The sequence below is a fragment of the Lottia gigantea genome (genome assembly GCF_000327385.1).
Source record: "Lottia gigantea unplaced genomic scaffold LOTGIsca_4, whole genome shotgun sequence".
NCBI classification, from domain to species: Eukaryota; Metazoa; Mollusca; class Gastropoda; family Lottiidae; genus Lottia; species Lottia gigantea.
Window position 1 is genome coordinate 960,795 of NW_008709379.1, and position 24,442 is coordinate 985,236.

Below are 24,442 nucleotides of genomic sequence, written 5' to 3' on the forward strand. Positions count from 1 at the left end.
ATCTACAAACTTGCCCGTCGTTCACAGTAGGCCAACGATTATGCTAATTACACGACAGCAATGTTAGGCATAAAAATTCTATTCAATTTTGTTGATAACTTTAATGCAGCAAACGTTGTTTGTTTCTGACAAACTTGGACTAACAGTTAAATTTTGGGTCATGACGTTTTCAAGCTCTGGAGAAATCGTACTGTATAATGAAAAGGGCTATTTGGTGACGCACATTTGAAGACAATACAGGATGTTACAAGCAGTGCCCTTGAGAGAATTCAAGAAAGTAGGCCTATCCTAGTCAGAAAACTTGCTTACGTAGCTCATGCATCATAATTTGCCCATCATTTCCAGCCAGTTATCCTGGATTATATATCCGAAATTCGTGTAGGTAATATCAGGTGTGGTTTTGTCATTTCAGCTCTGAACAACGGACTTCACTATTCCGGATGAACAGTAGGCGTTAATAATGACTCAATAATACCTTGTTAATATATCTACAGTGAAAAGGATATACTAAATATTTGTTTATCATTGTTTAAAGGAAATCCGATTTGAGTAATCTGACTTAACGCTTCGGTGAATCTCGTATTGTCCTGTCACTAAGATTCTCTTGTCATACTCTCACGTCACATAATAAATCCGACAATCAATTTTAGAATTGAATAAAGTCAAACCGAAATCCGAAATACAATTCTATAACTGAATGTCAAACATGTAGAAGCGATGGCAGTCTAAAATTTTCTAGATTAATGATCTCTATCAGCTGGTAAATCAAATATCTAATGACTAATCCCATTCAGTCACATTCGGTGTCATTGTATCTTGACTAGATCGAAACATCCGTATCTATTCCAGCCCCTGATAGATATTTTAACAGTTATTGGCTATCAGAAATAGAAATAGAAATAGAATTAAATTTTAAATTTCGACAATAAACGAAGGCACAGAGAAATCCATTATCCAGTGTAGTCCGCAGTTTTTTTTTTAAATAAAAAGATTAAGCTCCCTTTGATCCGATCTTCAAGGTGTAAAGACAAAAATAGTATAGCGTCCTAAACAACAAATTTGATATTGTTTTTATAGCCCTGTATGCTGAGATATTATTTACAGGTTCGTTGAGTATATCTTGATTTATAATATTTAAAATAGCTTGGTAGATGTGTTATTGTTCTCTTGGAGAAGACTTGGCGTGGAAGTCAACAGAATAATATGGAATTGACTCTAAATGAGTTATAGTCCGAAACATCTGCCTCTATTCTAGCCTCTAGTGAATATTTTGACAGTGTTGTCAGCTGAAAGAGTCAGAAGGAAAGGCCCTGTTAAGTGGGGATTTTCCACACCTCTGAAGATGCATTTTTTATAACATAACATTAAATTACCCTTACGATGATCGTAATTAAGTGTTGGAGAAAATGATGGTACGACTGAACTACAAAAACATACATCTTTCCAAATATATTTAGGTATTGCAGATCCTAGATATCTTTAATAGGTTTAAAACCTCTACACCTGTGGAGATGTGAAATTTCCTTAATTAACAGAGCATTTTTTTTCTGTCTTTACACGAGCCTACATCCTGTTCAAATAGGTATCAGAGGCTGGAATATAGACAGATGTTTCCGTCTTAATGAGTCTTAGTACAGTGCTTCAATTGTCATTGATAATAATAGGTAGCCTACTATTGGATTGGATGGGCAAAAATCTACGTATCTTTTTGTATATATATGGAGCTATAGGCCTACATCTATCTTCAGTACCGTACCATAAGAACTTATATTAACGATATGATCATATACTGATTGTATTGTAGACCTACAATGGATTATATTTACAGGTACTAGGTGATGATAAAATTATAAGATGGACAATGATACAGTTCTAACTACTGGTAATATAAAAATAGATAACTGGATTGAAAGAGAAATACAACTAAATATTCTACATGAGGAATTGTAAGTACTGGTACTGGTTTCTTAGACCAAACTGATATTCTCTATAAATAACACTGCGCTAGGTTATGAAATAAGAATTGTCGTGACTGTAAGTTTATTAAAATAGGAGCCAGTGACGATATTGTATATTGTAGGTTTTTAATTAAGCACTCTGACAATTATGTATTGAGACTCAAAACAATCTAATATAGATTCTAATTGTGTTTAATTTTACTCAAATGGTATTTGCAGTATTGACATCATGATCTGTAATCAAATGTGTCCTGAAATATATATATTAACAACAAAAGCTTAAAGTGTCCTAATACACTATATTATAAGGCTTTTTTTAAATCCTTTAAACATTAGATAATTTTTTTAATGCTGCCTTCCTTTTTCAGATTAGAACAAAGAGAAAGTCTGTTGAAAAATACTAAGAATTACTTTCAAGAGCAATCTACCAGGCTAGGACCTGGATCTTCATTTAGACCAGATATAACTAATAATGCCACATTACGCAACAGATCTTTATTAGAGGTACTGTGCCTATTACACTTGATACCACACTTTTACTGGGTTTGTCAACTCTTTCTCTTGTGCAATGATCACTGTGGATGAGTTAGTTCAGCTTTATATGTGTTATACTGTGTAATCATACATTATTATTGCATATAATTGCGTTATTACAATATTCATTTTGTTATATTTCTGGATATGTCTGGTACGTGCCGTTTACCAGGAGCTCTAGTATGTTAATTGGGCTATACATATCAGTCATTATGCAAGGAGCTCCAGTATGTTAATTGGGCTATATATACCAGTCATGTTTGCCAGGAGCTCTAACATGATAATGGGACTATTTATATCAGTCATGTTTGCCAGGAACTTTAGGATGTATATTGGGCTATATATATCAGTCATGTTTGCCAGGAACTCTAGTATGTTAATAAGGCTATATATATCAGTCATGTTTCCCAGGAGCTCTAGTATGTAAACTTGGTTGTATTTACCAGTCTGCCTGGATCTCTAAGTGTGCTATATTTGTCAGTCATGTCTAATGAGAGCTCTAGGATGTTAATTTGGTTGAATTTACCAGTCTTGTCTGCCTGAAGCTTTGAGATGTTAATAGTGATGTTTACTTGGAGCTCTATGGAATCGAAATTATAAGTACAATTTGCAGACAAAAACTCCATTTATTTCATATTATTACAAGTAAGTTAATTGCGTAATAATATAATATTATTATTCAATTAACTTTATTAATATTAAAACAGGATATAGAGTGTTTAGAAGATAAAATAGATCAAGATATAAATAAAGTAGATACATCAAGATTCATTACACTAAAGGTAGGTTACATGAAATGAAAAAAGAGTAGTTTAATGCTGCTGTCCTAGAAATGATTCCCTCATTGCAAACTGCTTGGTGTTGTCTGTCTTCTTTAGCCCAATCAGATACAGAGAGGCACTACATATAACTCATTTTATCTTATTGTATTCTATTTGTTTGTTGAAATTTATGTGTAATGGTCTTTAAACAATAAATATTATTATTATTATTATCTTGTTTTAGAATAACTACTGGTCCATGGTGAAAGGATTATTACCAATATGGGAGGAAACTGTAGGCATGTCAACTAAAGATTTGAAAAGTAGTCCACAACCAAGGAGACGCAGAACTCCTCAAGCCAACCGAAGAATAACATAGCAATAGCATAGCATACGGACAATATAGATGAGATTTACCATGTTGACTGTCTAGTTATGTATATTTATGTAGGAAGAAGAGGAGATGGTGTAATGAAGTTGAAGTAATAATAATTAGTATTCTTTGAAAAGGTTCTCAATAAACACATACGGTGCATGTAATGCTCATTTATACTCATATAGACTAAAAGGAAGAAACTATCATTCAGAAATGCTTCATAATCCAAGCTGATTTCGAATCCGTCCACCATGTTTTAAACATTTAAACTTGCTGTTGGCCTTTCATATTTATAGGAATTCATTGGTTTAGTTTATACTCAAAGCAATTTATATAAAGCATTCTTTCCATTGGTGTAGATATCTTTTTAAAACTGTAATCATATCAGAATTTTTATCAGGTAATGATGACTTTTTTTTGCTATTTCTACATCACACGTGAACAATGCTACTATAACAGATGGAAAGTTATATAATTTCATGGTCCATGGTCAAATTTTTTATACTAATGTCACCTGATTAAGCTGTCTGTCATGAATATAAATAATTTTGTACAGATTTTTATTGTTGTATATTGTCACAAAAATACTCTATACTAGATTGTTTCATGTTTTGTTGTCTATAGAATTTATAAAAATTACAATATATTGTGTTATAAGCCTACTTTGAACTAGTTAATTTGTTTTTACCTAAAAATAGTATGTTGAAATGATAGATGCATGGAAATATAGATTGTGATAAATTATTTGGTTTTATATAAGACTTGAACAACATTCAGAAGTGAGGAGTACATATCACAAACACAAGACAATATTATTAATAAGCACACTTCTTTAATAAACTTATTAAACACATAAAGTTGTTTTAACATAATTTACACGTGTCGTCATCAGATGAAACAATGAAAGAATAAAACATACCAGAATATATAACTAAGAATCATAGGGATAATCATACTTCGTTTTGGATACAGGCTACCATATGAAAATATTAGCTTTATGTATGTGAACTATCTGAACCTGGGAAACACAATGTCTTCCTTCACTTTACTCACAGGGCTTTGTTGAAAGCACATGCAGTAATACAGACAGGGCCTTGTAGCCCGAAACTTCTGACCTTATCTGCAGAAGCTGAAATTTAATTTCCACTGAGAGAGAGTCCAAAGAGAAATGTACCAAGAAATGAACACCCTTCGAGGTGCAGAACCCCTTACTTCAGTTAGTTGTTGTTATTTAAAGGGATAGGTGGGCCATTTATCCTTTAGTCTCAGAAACCGGAATTTTTTTCAGCTAAGCTAAGTAATAGTGTTCACAATAAACCGTCGAAATATGAGTCTTCAAATCAATGTGTGTCCAGAATTATCTGTGTTTGAATGTTAAAATGACGGCTCGTTATTTTAAGATACTCTGTGGTAGAAAAGAGATATATAGAAATAGTGGGTAAATTCCTAGTTTGAAGTATATTTAAGAACTAGTAATTCTAGTAATTCTGAAGATTAACATATATTCAAGAATAAAATCAACCCCCACAAAATGCCTCATCCGTCCCTTTAAGAATAAATGTCGGAGGGCATGTTTCGGACTACATCTTAAGTTTCGCTCAGACGAATATCATCATGTTGCTTGGGAACTAATTAACAATTTCAACAATAACTATAATTTATTTATAATAATTAATGGTTATGAATAATAAATGAATTAGAATATGAAAAAACATTGAAATGGGGAATGTTAATTACACCTTTATCGTTCTACATCTACATGTAGATATTCTGACGATTTCTCTGTATTGTACAATGAATGGCGTTCATCGGTTCCGTTATATTCCGCACCATACATACAGACCGTCCTGGCGAATCTCGTGCTTTCGGGAGTAATTGTTGATATATACTTATAGAAGGTCTCAGTGATATATAGCAGGTTCCTCTTGATTTACAAGACACGGGGCTCATCAAAATAGTTTTTAAGGCTGGTGAAGCTTTTTTGAGTTCTCACAACCCAATCACTTATATTTCACAATGCGCCCCTTTACAACTTATTTAAGATATTTTGGAAGTATGAAACACCACCTACAACCCACTTCCGTCACAAGCAGGTTGCGACAAAAATACAAGGCCCTTATTGGAAAACACCTGATTTTAAAAGTCTGGATTTCTTTCAATGTGCGTCCTGCGTGGATTATTAAATATTGGAATCCCTTGCTAAGCTGTAGAACTGGGTGGAGGGATCTAGAAGGAGGTTGGAGGGGCTGTCAAATTCCACTATTTTTCCTTTGTCAAGGACCATAATCCTGTAATGCAGAAAAAATCGGATAACTTCAGTATCACAAATGTGTTGAAAACGGAATGACATGATTTCTAAGTTTCCAATATCGTTTCCAGGTGGGGTAAGGGAGACGGGCAACACCATACAGGGTTGGGCTCTTTTGCCAAGGCAAGACTTGAGTTGTAACCCTCATGGATCTTTTACATGCACCGCTAGTAGCACATGGTATGTCGGTTTTAATTTCCATGACAATTTGCTAGACGTGCATCAATTGACAAGGGGTAACCGGGGTAAAATACAATAAGAACATATTTACACTGTTCAAATAGTACTCAATACATCAACTGTAGAGCGATGTTAAAATAGTGCTCAATACATCAATTATAGAGCGATATAGAAATACCACTGTTAAAATAGTGCTCAATACATCAACTGTAGAGCGATGTTAAAATAGTGCTTAATACATCAATTATAGAGCGATATAGAAATACCACTGTTAAAATTGTGCTCAATACATCAACTGTAGAGCGATGTTAAAATAGTGCTCAATACATCAATTATAGAGCGATATAGAAATACCACTGTTAAAATAGTGCTCAATACATCAATTATGGAGCGATAGAGAAATATAACAGAACCTGAAACATAATGAAACACTGAATAACAACATGTTTTAGATTCTGTTTTGATATTTCTATAGAGTTGTGTTTAATAGATTAACGCACCTGTCGTAATCCATGATGGTATTGATTCTGTGGGCAACCGTAATGAGAGTACATTGCTGAAATTCAGTTCGTATCGTCTCTTGTATTAAGACATCTGTTTTTAGATCTACTGCTGCCGTCGCCTCATCTAAAACCAGGACTCTGGTCTTCCTCAGTAGCGCCCTTGCTAGACAAACCAACTGTCTCTGACCGACACTGAAAAACAATTAGTTTCAACGAATTATTTTCATTGGAGAACAGACTAACAGGAGGTCATTGTTTTTTGTCAAAACGTGATAAAGGTAGCTTCAGTAGACTGTCCTCTATCAACAGAATAGACAGAATTATGATCATAAGCCCAGGTCAGTATCTGGAGACGGCTGGTTGTAAATACCCCCACCACTTCTCAATAAATCCGGTTCTTTCCATTCATTATCCCCTAGCTTTGCCTTTCCTTTCCATTCTTCTCCTCATTATTTGCCAATGTCCTCAAAGTTAAAGTCTGATTAGTGCCGTTGGCATGGTCAGTAGTGCAACTCATTTAGAGAGTTCACATAGCTCAAATATTTCTTCAGGTATCATAAACCTACCTGAAATTTTGTCCTCCTTCCCCACACTGAAATTCAAGACCTTCAGTTAAACCACTAACATACGCTTTAAGATGGGCCAAGTCCAAGGCAGTCCATAACTCTTCATCTGTATTTATATTGAAAGGGTCTAGGTTGGTTCTTAATGTCCCAGAAAATAAAACTGGATCCTATAATGGTGAAACAAATTGATAAAATCAAAGTTTAAAATACAATGTGCCATTGAAAACAAGCAAGGAAACCTAAGCTAAGGTTAGACGCGAGCACGAGCTGCTCTCGAGTTAGCTACAAATATGGTTTATCGCCCACCATTCTGGCAGTAATGCACCACCGAATAGATAAGAGCGTTGAAGACTGTATTACACCTCGATATATCTCTTTGATGTATCACTGGCTTAATGAGGAGAGGGCTATTATAGTCGAAAGCCTGTTCCCCAATACTTTTCATATCTAAAAATAAAAATCACTGGCTTAGTAGGCAGTCGATATTATTGTTGTGATCTTGAAGATCTACCAGAAAGGATACATTATCTCGCCAGACTTTGTGTCAACAGCCTCTACAACCTGTCTATAACGCCTGTAGAGTATTACATTACCTGAGGTAAAATGGTAATTTTAGATCTGAGGTCATGTAAGCCAATATCTTCTATATTTTTACCATCTAAAGTTATTGTCCCTGCTACACCCTCGACCAATCGAAATAAAGCTAGTATCAACGAGGATTTACCAGCGCCTGTTCTACCGACTACACCAATCTGGAAAAAAGAATAAAATCTTCTATATGATACATAAATTAGGTCGAATACATTGAAATTAACTGTCGGTATGCTTTCAATGAATAACAACATAACTGTTCTTTTCCTTGGTAGCAATCATAAATTGGCATGATGGCATGACGGATATGTCGAAGCTTTGTCACAGGATTACTAACGCCTCGCATGATGTATTTTTACTACGTTTTACTAAGAATATGTGGTTCAGTACACATTTGGAAAATGTTTGTCTATTTCAAATTTTCAGATTAGAAATTTTAGCATTTTAATGTATGCTTTTCTTGGAAAAGTTGTTTTTATAGCCCAATGCATACCTTTTCACCCGGTTTGACTTCAAAAGTTATCGCCCTTAAAACCAGATCTAGTTCCGGTCTGTATCTGGTACTGTAAAGTTGAAACTGGATGTGACCTGCGTCAGGCCAAGTCAAACATGGACGGTTGTGTCTATTTATCAGAGGTGCCTGGAAGTAAATGTAAACTCTGTTCAAATAATGTGAACCACCCGGTTTTTGTTTATATTAATTCTATAGTTTATATTTATTATATCGACCAAAGTATTTATTTGAATGAAGATAGCCTACTGCTTTAACTGGAACCCATGTTGTGTTCCCAAATCGCCGCATTGAGAACAGGTACGGCCTAAATCTGATGGTCAGAATTCGGTCTTCTTATGCCAAGTTGACAATTAGCCCAGTCAGTGTCAAAGGTGGCAATAACTCCAACCCGTTCCTGTGGCCCGATGGAATGATGGAATTAGGGATTTCTAAGTTGCTACTACTACTCTATTAACGAAGTTTCTAATAAGTTCGTAAATGTTCAAAAAAAGTCTGAGTATAGCCTATCTGCAAGTCTTGCTGATTATACCAATGAGGTCAACAAAGTTTAGGAAGCTATTTACAATCTCTTTAAGTTAATGGCATAAGCTGCATGACTTGGATAGATCATTGGAGCATATTATTAGATATATACTACATGTATATGCAATTATATTTAGTCGCAAAAATACGATACAGTCAACAAATTCAATTAATAAATTCTGAACTGTATAATTAATTAATGTTAGAATCAGCTATAAAGGTTTCATTAGATTGGTATGTGGTTTCAGACATGTAGGCGTTCATATCTGGAAATGGTACCTATATGATAGCAATAATGAACTGAAAGACAATGATATGTGGAGTTTCAAGAAGAGGTTCAGATGGAACTGTTGGTATAACTGCTCTTGCTAGGTATGTCGGATCAGATCTCTTTAATGATGGTGTTTGATGTTGGTATTTTGATCGAGATACAGCACTTTATACCGGGTGTTCACAGTATCCTACGGCATGAGAAATAGGATGTGATCAGGACAGTTAATCAGTTATGGAGGAGGCAGTTATTCAGGTGAGGGTATATGCCTCTTGAAGCTGAGAATAACATGATGCAAAAGCTTTAATTTTCAGAAAGTAGGAGGTGGCAGCTGCCTGATACAATTTACTGTCGTTGATAAACACAATGGTAAATGTAATTGTTACGTCGTGTTGTTTTAGTAATTGGATGTGTTTTCTGTGTTTGTGATCGAGGACAGGGGCAACTACCGTGTACATTGATTTTGATGCTGTTGTGATGTATTCATTTCTAAAGATAGACATCTGCTACAGATTAACAATACCTGAAATACCTCTCATTGTAAATTGCTCTGATTTTGCACCGTATATATATCTTTTTCTTATTATGACTGAACCAAAGCCAAATCGATACAAGGTTCAACCGGAATAGCAATGTTATCTCGAATTATATCTTGTTTGAGTAGTAACTGTTAGTAACAGGCATAGCTCTTTTGTAGTTTAAAGGGAACCCGAAATCAAAAACAACATATTGGCAAAACATTGGTCGCAGCTAATGAACTTTTCTTCTTTCTTTCTTATGACACAAGTTTATATGAGCACACTTTTCGTATAATAATGATCATGTTAATATGAAACCTGATACATCATATCAACCAGTATTATCCCACGGTGATCAGTTGATCTAGATGTGTAGGAGATATCAAAATAATCTCAGGGAATTGTAAAATAGAATGTTTGAAAATGTATAATACAAGCTCATCCCTTGAATATTTGTTTTGTATATTTGCCACACTTAATAAACGATACCGCTGTGTCAATTCGTCTGGTCGTTCGTACGCTTATAAGTCTAGGTCCAAACAATCTGTCCTAATCAGACCTTTTAGTATCTGCAGTGAACTTGTCAACAGCATAGGAAAAGCGCTTGTCAGTCCATCTTCATAATGTCAAGCTATTACAAACTGCGTCAAATAATTTGACTGCATTAGGCCAATATTCTTGTATTACAGAATGCAGCGATTTGATTGGATAGTACCCTAGTGAATATAACCTATCACTCAGCTACCACTCGGCTAAATCATGTATAGTTTTTCTGTCGAGAGCTCTGATGGTTGTATTCGATAGCGTACAATCCAACCAAATCACTGTATTTGAATGAATACATACCTCTGTTGTAATATCAGTATATTCTTTTACCCGCTCAACAGACACTATATTAGTCTCGAGATCACTGATAGTTCTAACTAACCACTTTAATGCTGCAGTAATCTGTAAATAGAACAATTCATTTTATAGAACAATACAGTGTACAGTAGATACGATATATAAACATAACCCAGATTCTTTCTATGAAAGAAAAAGTAAAATGAGAATAATTTTACACCCTATTTCTTTGGTTCCGAAGTAAGCTATTGTGCTAATGAAATTTAAAGTTTTACGCCTCACGATGGTGACTATTAAAGATGATTTTAGTGTTACGACACCGCACTGGGTAAATGGAGTATAAAAACAGTTCTATGTTAATGAAACAAATTAAATTAAACGTCCTTCTCATTTCCACAAAGTGGTACATTTTACGTTTTGTGTCTGAGTACAGTGACTTAAACGCAACCATGCTATACTTAATGGAATGGACAGAACAGAGCACTCTCGAGTTTACAACACTAAGGTTAAAGATACACCTACTTGTAAAGCGTACGTAACAGATAACCCCATGGATGCGCCAGTAATATCTGGTGATAGCAGTGAGAAAAGGGCAGCAGTAAATACAACACAGCTGCTCACAAACTCTATCCAAATCCCTAACCATCTTGAATGAATTAAATCAAAATGCAATTACTAGATATGTGGAAAGTAAGAAATGACCAACATAAAACGCATGTGTTAGGGAAAACATAAGACATAAAAAGCCACATGACATAGACAGCATTGATAATATTGCCATTGTTCCTATACGAAATTGCTTTTGTATCGCGTTGATAGTGGACTTTGCAAATGATATATCTAATGAGTTCTGATCTCTAATCATACAAACTTAATCTAAAAATATCAAGACAGACTTAAACCACTTTCCATTTTTTGGATATTAGATTTAGAGACACTACACGCGATTAGGGCTTTACAGAAATAAAACTTGTGTAATACCATCAGCTAATTAAAAAAATATTGTTAATCTTACCTGTTGGCAGATATACCAGCAAAATAATATACTTGATTTTTATCTATGAGTTTTCGAGATTGCTCAGTAAATCGGTAAGTAGCTTCATACGCTCTTATAGTTGTCGCCCCTTGTATACTCTCTCCAAAGTGAGAATATATTGGTGACCTTGACACAGACTCCAAACGTTTCAGTTGGCGGGACGTCGGCACGAAATACCTCTGTAAAATAATTTGTGAGGGAGAAAATCACATAACGTGACATAACGTGTCCGAAACAAGTATTTGTATTTGATGCTTTACAAATGAAAAGGTTTTATACGTCAATTAACTATAACCAACGAAGTAACCATATAATTAAATTATCCTGGCTGTCAACCATCGGTAAATATTTCCAACCATCAAAAAACAAAAGTAGTGGTCTAGTCCATGGTGTTTAATCGTTAAGCAGCCAATAAACCATTTGTCAATCGAATATTTTGGTCAAAGATTAAAGAAGTAAAATTGCTCCTACCTGTATGAAACTATACATGAGAATCAACGGAACTATCACCATCAGAAATAGAGGCGTGGCTACACTGATAACCACAAAGGTACTGGCCACGGAATATATAGTTACAATCCACATTGAGAATATCTGAGGTAAGTTGTTATCAATTGTTTCTACATCTCGAGAGAACCTGTTGATAATTCTACCAATTGGTGTGGTCTCGAAAAATATCATAGGTGCCCTGATAATCTTGTCTAACATGTTAAAATGCATCGTTTTGGCAGCTTTGACCATTTTGGTAGTGGATAGCCCAGCGTATAGCAGGATAAATACCGCTGAAAAAGCACAGAAACCATTACAATTTATCTCGTATTTAGCCTTCTAATAAAAGATATTCTATATTATAAGACTTCAGTTATACTCTGTAAATATGTCAGGTATTGGACGTCAAGGGTTTCTAATTGTTGATATTAATCAGAATTATAGAAAGCCCAAAAATGTGTGTAAAATGTAGGTCGGTTTTCTGCATTCATAGTCCAAGCCAATACTTTTTAGTTTTAGTGCCTTTGGTTTTATCACTTGATCCGCGTTTAATTTTGAAACCCATTTTACCTTGAACGAGACCAAAAACTCCATAAATAGCCAAATATCCATGATTGGTTTTGATATATTCTTTGGATTGAGATTCACTGGTGTTTTTCAGCTGTGAATCTTCTGTCCAGACTGACAGCCAAATATTAGCTGCCACACTGCCGACCTGGTAGATGGTGTAGGACACAAATATGAAGATCGTTGAGAAGACACCCACTGCTTTAGCATATGTTGAAAATACAGAAAATTCAACCTGGAATTTAAAGCAACGACGATCTTTAGCACTGATTCAATTCAAAATGTGTTACAATAAAACAACTAAGGAAAGATTAATTGATGGGAGAAATCGTCGGCGATATCAAATAACATCATATTTTAATGAACATAATTAATTAATGAATTTTCATTTGAGGCGTCAACGGGACCGACACAGACTGGGGCTCATCTGTCATTTGCGACTTTCCTGGTCTCATATATGTAGAAGAGACACATACCTTATTTGGGATCATTGAAATTTCCCGTTCGTTCTTTTTCGTTCGTGTAAAACATGAAATTTACTTAACCAGATTACGAAGTCTCCACTAAAAAATGTTATTCAAGCCAGTGATCGTCGGGATGTTGCAAATTGAATCTGTGGGTACCCCACAAGCATATACCAAGGCTAGAAACCTTTGTTAGTGATACATGTATATCTGTCCAAATGAATTTCAGCATACCTTCCCAGTTTCAGCATTCTCTTCAGAAATCAAATGACCCAAGCGACTTCTGAAATCCGACTTCTTTTTGGAATCCAGTGAACTTTCTTTGTCACTATCCGACATTTTTGTCCATATTCTGGAACAATAAGATCCATATTATTGATGTGTTTTTGTTTTATTTATAAGCAGATTTTCTTATGAGTTTATTGTACACAGCGTTTTAAAAAAAGTACATGTCAGGCTATATGAAGTCTCAGAGATTCGCCAACAATACCTCAACCCCCAGAGGCTAAAAAGAAAAATGAGGATGGTTACCTTTTTTGCTTGAGAATATCGTCATCACTTGTGGTACCACCTTCCGATGGACTGGTCACAGATTCTACATGTTCCCATATCTTATTTCTCAACTCCTTTACTGTGAAAGGAAAAAATTTCTTAGAGAACCAAGAGCATTCCAAATAGCCAATAAAAGTGTAATACCTTATCGGAACTTGCAGATGAAGACCCTAAGGAAGATCCCCATTATGAGCCGTGTTTTGGATTTTTGATAAAATATCTTATATATTATAATATGAAATATCTTGTAGGACGTTAACCAACTGTATATCAATTTGTAATATCGAAGGTTGTCGATACATATTGACCAAATGGACACCAACCGAATTTAACAACTATTAAAATAGTATTTCTTTTGATTGTTCTGGAAACTATCAGCTTACCTTCTGCATCTTCGGTAGCCTCCTGCGCTTTGTCACTCTTAGACATATGTGTATGAAGGAATTCAGCGAGAGCTCCGTTATTTCTCATGAGTTTGAGATAGTGTCCACAATCTATTATCCTTCCGTTATCCATCAATACAACTGTATCTACCAGAGGTAGCCAGTGAACGGCATGAGTCACCAATACTCGAGTCTGTAATGATTCCATTATGAGAGTAATATTAACAAAGCAAGAAAGGAAAATGCTTTAAGATACAAGTTATGGCGAGGTCGGCATACCATTGTATTGAACGAACAAGGTGAAACACCGTAAAATCTGCTATGGATGTTGGGCCAAGGAACATCGAGGTTTGCAGTTCGATATTAACATTATCCTTTAGAATAGGTTAGACTACAGACGAGATTGGTCAGGAGTGAAACAAATACATGTACATTATTGGGGTATATAGTTGTTCGAGATACGCAGATAAATCTGAAAAACATAAACATTCCGCTTACTTTGTGTTTCAGTATACCATTATCACTGATAACCCGTTTAAAGATATGTTTACCAACATGTGAATCCACAGCACTGAGAGGATCATCTAGAAGGTAAATATCAGAATCACTGTAGACTGCCCTCGCTAGATTTACTCGTTGTTTCTGACCACCGCTTAAATTCACCCCCTACAACAGAAAGATGTAACATAAGATGAGATATGAGCTGAATATGATATCTGTACCATGAAACTGAGAAGTCAGTCCAACATCAGTTATAGCATTAGTAACCGACCATTTACATTCTTCTTGAGAAGATATTAAAACTACAGAGGCGGCATTTTTCTGATCGATAATACTTTACTTTAATAGTGTTCACAGCTCATCGTCGAAATTTGAGCCTTATATCCATGTGTGTACAGAATGAACCGCATTTGAATGTTAAAATGACAACTCGTGATATATAGACGCAATTAATATCTAGTTGTACTCTCTGGCAAGGTCAGCAGTAATTATAGTACAAGAAAGGTAAATGTTGAGAGCTTGGAACTCGCAGAATATAAGTTTCAAAAACATCGAGACCATCTGTTTTTTTATTGATGCCCTTTAACTGTCGATATTTATATCCCTTTGATTAACTTTTCTCCGAATAGTCTCTCGAGGGTACAGCGCCTGATACATAATACTGCGAATTCATCTAATCAGAAAAGCGATTTCCGAAAATTTCGATACTTACCTTTTCACCTATCTCAGTAAATTCACCACCTGGTAAAATCTGCAGATCTTCTTTCAAAGCACACGCTTTAAGCACTCGTTTATACTGTTTTTTGTTCATCTCGGCACCAAACAGTATATTGTTTCTTGCAGTATTGTTCTGTATCCAGGCTTGCTGAGAAACATAGGCTACTCTTCCCTGCAATATTTTGCCAAATCAGTGTGTGTTTTGTAGTACGTTTAAGTACGTTTATTTTGAAATATCACGTAGACCTGATGTGAACCATTCTAGAGCGTCCCAGTTACATATTATATGACAGGGGATATTTGTTGAAAATTATACACTCTCGCTTTGGTATGCCCCAATATTTTTATCAGGATTGTAGCTAGCTAGGTCCAAGGGAGCTGTCAAGAGGAGACGATCAACTATTTGACTCACTGTTTGGTCAATCAAAATATCATATGACTTGTGTCTGTATAATGCGATTATTACAATAACAAAACATGTTCACTATTAAAATAGTGCTCAATAAATCAATTGAAGAAAGACATTGAAATTTAAGAATCTAAAACTTGTTCAAACAACTGACCTATTTCAGCTTGTGTTTCTGCTGAGGTTCAGCGTGATACTCCGAGTAACAACATGTTTTAAAATTCTAGGTTCTGTTTTAATATTTCTAATGGGATTATATAATAACATGGCGAATTTAACGCCTCGTTTCGAGTCTGTTTAAAGACGCGCAGAGATGGAATTGGTGTCAGCATATTTACCTTACCTTAGTTGCAACCTTCCCAGCCAATCTTTCCATCTCACCAAGGAAAGCTGATAGTAATGATGACTTGCCAGAACCGACTGTTCCAATAACTGCTACCAGTTCCCCTTCGCTTATATCTATATTAATACTAAACAGGTACAGAAATCAGTAGAAACAATAACATATGGGAATATTTCAGACTATTATTGAAAGAAAAACAGAAAGGTTTATCCAAAAAATTGACAAACTTATATAATTAAGGGGTGATTTAAGGGGGATTTGGTATTTAAAAACACGCATGGGATTACCCGATAAAAAATATTATTCCAAGCCAAAATTATAAGAAAACCAGACACATCATTCCAGAAAAATTGTTGTTGTGAAATATTTTACACAATCTCAAAGCAGAATATTTACAATAGTAAATTATTTAGGTTAACTAAAAGGTACTCTTTATTCCTAAACATCTGTATAGGTGAACTATTACAAACGTATTGAGATTATGCACGCAAATGTTAGCAAAAGGATAGCTAAAAATACCTACCGATGTAAAACAGGTCTTGATGATTTATTCCATGCAAATACACCTCGATCAACTTTGATTGCTCTTTCTGTAAGAAGAGGCATTGGTGTGTCTATGAATATGGTTACGTGGGAAGGTGTTTCGAGGCTTTTCCTCCCCTATCTAAAATGATATAGAACTCGTTGGGGCAAAACCGGGCCATTGCCACTTCCCATAGAAGCGCTACTAAGTAGACGGCTTGGTACTTAAATATCTATCATGACGCAGTGGCGGGTCCAGGTTTGCCTCCGAAAGGGGGCGAAATATCTGGGATTTCTCGAATTTCTAACCTAGTTATGAGATTTTTGCCCGAAAAAGTTGCTTTCGGGGTTGCGAAGTGGGCGGCTGCCCTCTCTGCCCCCCCCCACCTTTCGCTCCGCCACTGTCACAACGAATAGCTTTGTAGCCGTGGAGCCACTGTCACAACGAATAACTTTGTAGCCGTATTCAAGTGTTTTAAATGGGTGTTTGTATTTGTATAGTTCGGGGGAATTGATAGAATTACTGATAATAATCTGCAAATCAATCAGACAAAATGCGAGGGGACAGGAAGATACCAAATTCTGGTAACCCATGTTAGAACCCATTCAGACATTTTAACCACCTACCCATAAAATCATTCTTATCAACATTCGAACGACTCAGTTCCTCTTCTCTCAAAAATATTTCAATTCGTTGAACTGATGCTGCAGCCTGCAAAATAAATGTACTAGCATATACTTGTAATCTGTGGTCAGACTTTGCATTTTGGTTTTCTCAGCAACTTTAATATTCATCATTTCATTGCTGATCCACAAAACCAATTTTCTTACACTAAAAACGTGTGCCAGGTTATAACGCATTCTCTAAGCGCGCACGATAACGACACTTACTTATTTACTCACGATACTTATTGAAATGGGCCTCAAATTCAAATGTAGCCAACCAACTATGATTCCGGAGTTTACAGCGGATCAATTTTTCAGATAAATAATATCGGGATGCCTACCTGTGAGAGGTATGAAATGGTTTCAGGTATAAAGTTGATTGGAAATTGTAGAATATTGAATAAAGATAGAGTAACAAAAGCTTTCTGAGCATCTAGATGACCGGTTGATGAGGTTAAAACATAACATGTAAATGTAGCTAGTGTCACCTGAAAGAAATTTTTAAGAAATATAATATTCAATGCAACAATATTTGACTCGTGATTTTTACAGATGTATAGTTTACCCTTTTGATAAGGGAACAGCGAAGAGCCACAGTAACTAATATTTTACACAATTGGATGTGACTGTATTGAATATAATTATATCTTATAAACATTAGCATAAGATTACAGAATAATATAACCTACCAAGTACGGAGCACATGTCCATACAAAAGTGCTGAGCGTGTTGAGATTGGCTATTTTCTTCAGAATAGACAGTTCTTGTTTTCTCATTTCTAAAATCTTTTGTTTAAACACACATTCCCAAGCGTACAATTTTAAGACCTAAAATCACATCATAAATATATTATTCAGAGGTAAAATCTTTTGCTGTCACATACGAAACTACGCTTGGTTTTTACATGGTGTTATTTCTATGTAAGAACCATACATACATAGTATCGTATGTAGCTGTCAATGACATACAAATACGCTAATCTGAATGTACCTATCTTTCAATGTAGAGTTTCTTTTCAATTTTCAGATGTCCGTATTGTAGAGTCTATACAAAAGTTGGGAAATGTAAAATTTGCAAAGGTTTTAGCAACTATTCAGGTACAAAATCAGCAAATAATAGCCTAATGAATGTATTTTAAACGTACGGTAGCAGGAAAATCTTTTTGATCATAGCTTTCATATTTGACTTAAAACGCGGATACTGGCAATCATAAATATTTACCTTAATTCCTTCAAGAACTTCACTCGTCAATTTGATTCTTTTGTCTTTATATTGAAGATTCTCCTTTTGGTATTTGAATTGTTTTGTGGCCACTATGGCGTTTACTGGCACTAGTAATATAAGAACAACAAGTCCTGCTAGACTAGAGGGACCCATGGTACTCCACAATAGATATACGGCTATTGCTACTTGAAATGGTATGGACCAAACGTAGAAGGTGTAACAGGCAGCATCTTGAATTCTCTGACAATCTACTGCCATAAGGTTCACTATCTCTCCTACTGTAAATTTACTCTGAGCTTCGTTATTCAATTTTAAGGCCTGTAAAATGCAAAAAAGAAATAAATTTTCATCGGATTAAAATGCCATTAGTGTGTGGTAACGGTTCGGGTAAACGCTTATGATTGATTACAATTTTTCAAAAGTCGGTCTAAAGTGTACCGCTTTTTATATACTTCCTGGCACTGACATCCTGGCATACATATGATATAGTGCTAAATTGATAGACAGATAGATAACCCATACCTTCTGATATATAACTGCCATCAAAGCGGCCTTGACCCTCATACCCAAGGTCATGGCCATGTGGTACATCTGATGGTAGAAGACTGACTGTATCCATGGTAAACAAAATAATCCCAGTGCTAGAACATAGCCCATCCAACCATTCGGAGCTTCACCATCTATCAAATTGATCAAAACACTGAAAATATGACAACACAACTGATATAACAAGTTAGACCACAACAGCTGATTAGCATGTGATTTGCATTCGGTTGCTGACCAGTATATGGCAGTCCTATCAAGTCAAAGATCACGCAAGAGAAATAGAAAAAATTTCTCGAAGTAATTTTTTGTAATAAACTGCCGAATGATATTTTGTGAATATTTGCGAACCCGTTTATATAGAGCCCCATAACCAAAATGGACTTTATTTATTCCCTATTAAAGCAACATTACCTTAGTAAAATGGGTCCAGCAAAAACCAGAATATCGGAAATGAACTTTAGACAGTATGATTCAGCCATGTCCTTCCAATATAGTTTTAACATTACTCGTCCAAGGGAAGCTTTCTTTGTTTTCTTCTGAGATTCCTTTCCATCTACCAAGGGAATTCTTTCTTGGTCAGAAAGCGATTTTTTCTTTTTGCTGTTTATATGTTTCGTAAATCTGAAAGGGTTTACGTATTGAATTACCGCACGAAGGACAATATGTTTTGCTCTTCAGGCCATCGCTGAAAATGAATCAACTGTGCACCTCAGCACTGAGTTTGTCAAAGCAGCATTTCGTCTCAGAAGGATAACATAACTAACAATTATTGGAATTGTTCGACGTATCAGATACTTTGGAGAATTTCCAACAGAGACGCAAAACCTGTTGAACAACTGTTCACCAATGCGCCTTGTTTCGTATGAAGCTAACCTACCTGCGTTGTTTGTATTTTTCCAGCTCTTTCCTCCACTCAACAGCGAATTCATTTGCTACCCGTTTACTATCATCTCTAGGATGTAGGTCGAATAGATCATGGTCGTTTAATGGTGCCTTGAAACCTTTATAGATTAAGCTGAAGAAAAACAAAAAGATCAATAGAAGGGTAAAATAAAGATATTTTTCTTACCTATCGAAGGAACTACAATTACACGTAATAAATGTCATATTGAGAGATAAGGAAATCTCATCTTGCTATGTCTTAAAGACAGGTACCAATATGATCCTGGGTCATGTTTCCCAAAAACTTAAATGAAGACGAGTTAACTGTGGCATTCTTATGATTGGCCAATCACTAACATCGATTTCAAATTACGTGTTACTAATCGGATATTTTAAGATCTTAATTTAGTTTTTGTGAAACAGCCCCTAGATTCAGGCTGGTATTGCAGCCCCCCGCCCTCCTGACAAAATTCTGACAACCGATTCCATTACTGCAACTAAACACCTTAGGTTTTAGAATTAGTACTCCCAAAGATCATTAGACAAGGCTAAATTATGGAATTACCTGGTCATCCACCAGAAGGTCAGCCGTGATGAGAAAGATGCCTTGTATTCTGGACACTGTCTCTAAAACAAGACGAAAAACATGTGATATATAGCAATTTGAACTCTAATAGAATGTCCAGTAGCAGAATGGATTCAAATGAAATGAATGGAGTTGTACGTCCTATTTTCTCCACCATTTGGGTTAATGAAGACGGGCAACGCCGTGCAAGGTGCAATGAGGAAAATGTTTCCAGGATAGGGGCATTAGCCGGCTCTTTTTCGATTTCCAATTGTCGGGGGATCTTTAACACGCACAGTCTGTAGCACACGGTTTATTGTCCCATCCGAACGCTTTTCCCACGTCAACCCCTCTTACCTGCATCACTGACAGGGGGAATCCGGGTTGAAAAATCCGAAGGTATTATCTCGGTCTACACCGGGATTGAACCCTGGACCTTCAGCATGCATCTAACTCACTATGACACTGTGGCTTCCTTTAGAGTGGATTCAAATGATTTAGAATGTTGATCAGGTCTTGTCTCGTGCCTCATCAGCCTTTTGCTCTTTAAAGGTGCGGGCACACAAGCGGTCTTGGTCGGAGATTTTTGTCGCCGATTAGCTTCTTGTCTTTAGTTTTAAAGACTGGCACGGGCACACGGAGAGTCCCCCGCCCGTCTCCCAAAAACATCATAACTTGGTTAAACCTGGTTCCGCCACGATCACTCGACAGTTGGATATTGAAAAAGAGAAGGCGAATGTCGCTGTCCTGGCAAAATCCCTCATTGTTCATTGCATGGAGTTGCCCATCTTCATTAGCCCACATGGTGCAGAAAAGTAAAGCGTAAAACCATTTCTTTTCATTTCCTTTTCATTCTACAATTGATGTATTGAGCACTATTTTGACAGTGTAATTATAATTTAATCTTACTGATCAATCTCCATATATCATTATTTGTGAAGAAAAAAAGAGACACTTTGACTAAGTTAATGTCATATCTATCAGCTATGAAACAAACACTCCATAATTCATTATTAGAATAGGTATGGTTTGGGGTTTTCTGCATCTATTCTAGTAAATCGAAAGTATTTACTTACCCAGGTTGTGTCTCGATACTCTGTGGAATTGACAGTTCTTTTCTCAGCGAAACAGTTGAGTATGAGTTGAGTTAAGACCAAGGTGTAATATAAAATATACCCCGAGAATCTGACAGGCCCTTCGTTATACGTCTGAAATAAAAGGACCCCAAATTAAAAACATTTTACATTTAAGCAAGTACTGGAAGACTGAAGCGGAATGAGAATTGTATTTGCTGTTCTATATAAACGTAGCCAATTCATAAAACGCATGAAGTTCAATGTTGGCTCTGGGCTCATTTTCGAGGTGGTCGAGAGATTTCTACCATTAGAACTTCCATTACTTCGTTACAGTATTTTCCTTCTTGTATATATTACGCTATATAGAAAAACTTGAAAATGAATATGTAAGTAAATTGGTTTTTGACTAACTTTTAATATGAGATACGTGTAGAGGGGAATAATTCCAGCTACAGAGAGTAAAAACCAGAAAATGAAAACTACACCGGAAGTTATTAATCCACGTCCACGTTCTAAGAACATCAACAGTGAAATCAGCATCTGTAAAGAGAAACAGAACACCGTACTTACTAAAACGAACCGACATGAAACGACGAGGAAACGACCAACGACCAACTTGAAACGACCAGGAACCGAGCCGGCAAACGACAGGAAACGACTTCAAACCATTTAGCGATAAGTACGACAAAACACATAAGGTTGTTAATACTACTGAGAACTAAACACGATGCTAACATAATGAATTAAGTTTGCCCCTGTCAGTGAGGGGCTGACATGGAAAAGCGTTCGGATTGGAGAACAATCCCCGTATACTACAGGCTGCGCACGTTTAAGATCCCTCGACAGTCGGAAATCGAAAAATTATATGCTTATGTCGCTGTCCTGGCAAAATTTCCCTCACGACACTGTATGGAGTTGTCCGTCTTCATAGCCGAACCACACTGGACATCTTAATTTGAGAGATGCATCGTGTGTTCTAAAATGTAAGCATCGTTCACCTCTACCATCAGCAGTCTGGATTGGTCAAAATTCCATAAGCTGTATTTCAATAAATCGTAATGGAAACTCTACTGATCAATTTTACATTGTGTTGATGTGCCTAAACTCGTGTGTATATTGAAAATCAGACGTGGATGTGACTAAATGTCTTTGCTCCACTAAGCATTGTGTGTTGAACTTATTTCAATTTGAAAATATGCTTACGAAAGTGAGACCTTCAACAGCCTTGGCGAAGTAATGAGCGTTGCTGTACTGCTTTGGTTGGTACAATGTTTCTACTATTTCACCGAATACAAACCCTACACATACCATTACCAACACATAACATAATATCTTAAATTAAATCAAACCAGTATAATTATTTTCAGAATTATTAGTTTCTTTTGCCTATATCTATACATTTGACCACGTTGGTTTCAAAACGTAAAAACTGACATAAAACGTAACAGAGAAACGTATGAAAGCGTTATTCGCCGACGACATGAATGTAATCTGTACTAGAAAAACTTTGTAACGACTGCATGCTTGTGATGCGTCAAATCGAGAAAATTTCGTAATTGTTTTTGTTTTGTTTCTTTCAATATCAGTTGTCTTTGATAACAATTAAAATAGTTTATGAAACTTTCTTACCATCTTCACGCAATGTACTCTGGATATCGGCAACGGTTTCCCCGGGAGATAAATCAAGTAGGGGAGGTAGAACGGTAATACCAACCAAACAAACCCACATGGTACATAAACCAGCACCGTAGTCTGAAAACATTCTGTGAATTGTGGCCACCAGTTGTACAATAATATACTCTCATTCTAAAACAGATAATAGGACATTAAAAATCATGGAAACCAATAGCACGACAAATATGACCCTACGGATGGGATTAATTGCCGATAAGCCATATCGCGTCCGAGTTAGGGGTAAAGTCAGATTTGTCGAGCTAGGAATACAACAGCTTCAATTGATTTCAGAAGTCAATCAGAAGTGACAGATTACACAGATATTGTACTACTAATGCATCATGGCTTTGCATTTAAAGTGGACGGAAACTGTCGAATTTATAGAAAAGTTGACATACACGTTATGGATGCTCGGCTTTCTTGGCTGATCATTTGTCATGTGCCCTGCATGGATGATTGCTGTAACCATCGCCATTCGTAGTTTCAAATGGAGACAAGAATCGCTGGGACAGTTACATAGAAACATGGATTTCAGTGATTATTGAGCGTTTTTTATCACAAAGAAGTGGTTCTTAAAACGCAGTCATGAGTAAATTATTTAATATTTGAAAACATCAAGAAATGTCATTTCAGCAATAAATAATGTCATGAAAAGTGCAAAACATTTTGTTTTTGTTGTATTGTTAACCTGTCTGCTTAAAATAAACTCTACGGTGCAACAAAGTTAATGATAACAGAAAAAATAAAATTAAAATAAAGTGGTTAAGAGGTGGGTGGAGAGAATGAAGTGACGTAGAAACTTATGCAAGCTGTCAATCAAATGTCACGTGATTAAGAATATCTTTATGAAATTAATTTCCGCTTAAAAGAAAATTTAGACAATGCTGATTGGGTGAAAGTGTGGGTTTGGTTCTAAGAGAAATATGCTCAGAATAATGCCCAGAATGATGCCCAATCCACAGTGGCGGAGCCAAAGGGGGGGGGGGGGGGCAGAGGGGGCAGCACAAACCCTCGCAGCCCCCTCGCAGCCCCGAAAGCATGTTTTTCGGGCAAAAATCTCATAATTAGGTTAAAGATTCGGGCAATCTCAGATATCTCGCCCTCACTTCCCCCCTTCTCGGACGTAAACCTGGCTCCACTTCTGCCATTACAAGAAGTGCATTATTTTGTTTATACATTTTGTGTATCTCGGAGAAAGTCTTAATCTCCCGATTGTAAGATCGAAAAAAGGAAGTTTTGCAAAATTCAGTGTCTACTGGACATATAATAAACATTAGAAAATATCTTTATAATCCTTTGAACCATGCCACTGCGTTATATTAAAGCATTTACGCCTTTCGTTTACATATTGAATACGTTAAACCACTGAATTTGATTTATTGTG

At 36.0% G+C, this 24,442-nt stretch overlaps 2 protein-coding genes across 2 annotated transcripts; one reads left to right on the forward strand and one right to left on the reverse strand.

The window, feature by feature from the left end:
* Positions 1 to 1,008: 1,008 nt before the first annotated feature.
* Positions 1,009 to 4,481, forward strand: LOTGIDRAFT_203100 (hypothetical protein). The gene is made up of 5 exons (XM_009059638.1): positions 1,009 to 1,104; positions 1,829 to 1,946; positions 2,327 to 2,462; positions 3,200 to 3,274; positions 3,498 to 4,481. The coding sequence occupies exons 2-5, from the start codon at positions 1,855 to 1,857 to the stop codon at positions 3,630 to 3,632; spliced, it is 438 nt and encodes a 145-aa protein (XP_009057886.1). The 5' UTR covers positions 1,009 to 1,104; positions 1,829 to 1,854; the 3' UTR covers positions 3,633 to 4,481.
* Positions 4,482 to 5,808: 1,327 nt separating this feature from the next.
* LOTGIDRAFT_153611 (hypothetical protein) lies at positions 5,809 to 23,146 on the reverse strand (the record flags this gene model as incomplete). Its single annotated transcript, XM_009059639.1, has 29 exons — positions 5,809 to 5,917; positions 6,618 to 6,812; positions 7,187 to 7,353; positions 7,780 to 7,938; positions 8,271 to 8,417; positions 10,449 to 10,550; positions 10,968 to 11,091; positions 11,461 to 11,660; positions 11,953 to 12,263; positions 12,541 to 12,772; positions 13,236 to 13,321; positions 13,937 to 14,129; positions 14,435 to 14,602; positions 15,150 to 15,326; positions 15,904 to 16,030; positions 16,427 to 16,493; positions 17,053 to 17,137; positions 17,433 to 17,579; positions 17,781 to 17,918; positions 18,313 to 18,633; positions 18,838 to 19,015; positions 19,273 to 19,428; positions 19,739 to 19,876; positions 20,366 to 20,370; positions 21,385 to 21,516; positions 21,796 to 21,924; positions 21,965 to 22,042; positions 22,383 to 22,384; positions 23,014 to 23,146. 29 exons carry the CDS (start codon positions 23,144 to 23,146, stop codon positions 5,809 to 5,811), a joined length of 4,206 nt encoding a protein of 1,401 aa, XP_009057887.1.
* Positions 23,147 to 24,442: the final 1,296 nt, after the last annotated feature.

What these genes read in the sequence shown, in the direction of transcription:
- LOTGIDRAFT_203100 (XM_009059638.1), top strand. Translation starts at nt 1,855, where the DNA reads ATGGACAATGATACAGTTCTAACTACTGGTAATATAAAAATAGATAAC. An exon ending in AATATTCTACATGAGGAATT is followed by an intron (nt 1,947 to 2,326) that starts GTAAGTACTGGT and finishes TTCCTTTTTCAG; the next exon opens with ATTAGAACAAAGAGAAAGTC. An exon ending in GCAACAGATCTTTATTAGAG is followed by an intron (nt 2,463 to 3,199) that starts GTACTGTGCCTA and finishes ATATTAAAACAG; the next exon opens with GATATAGAGTGTTTAGAAGA.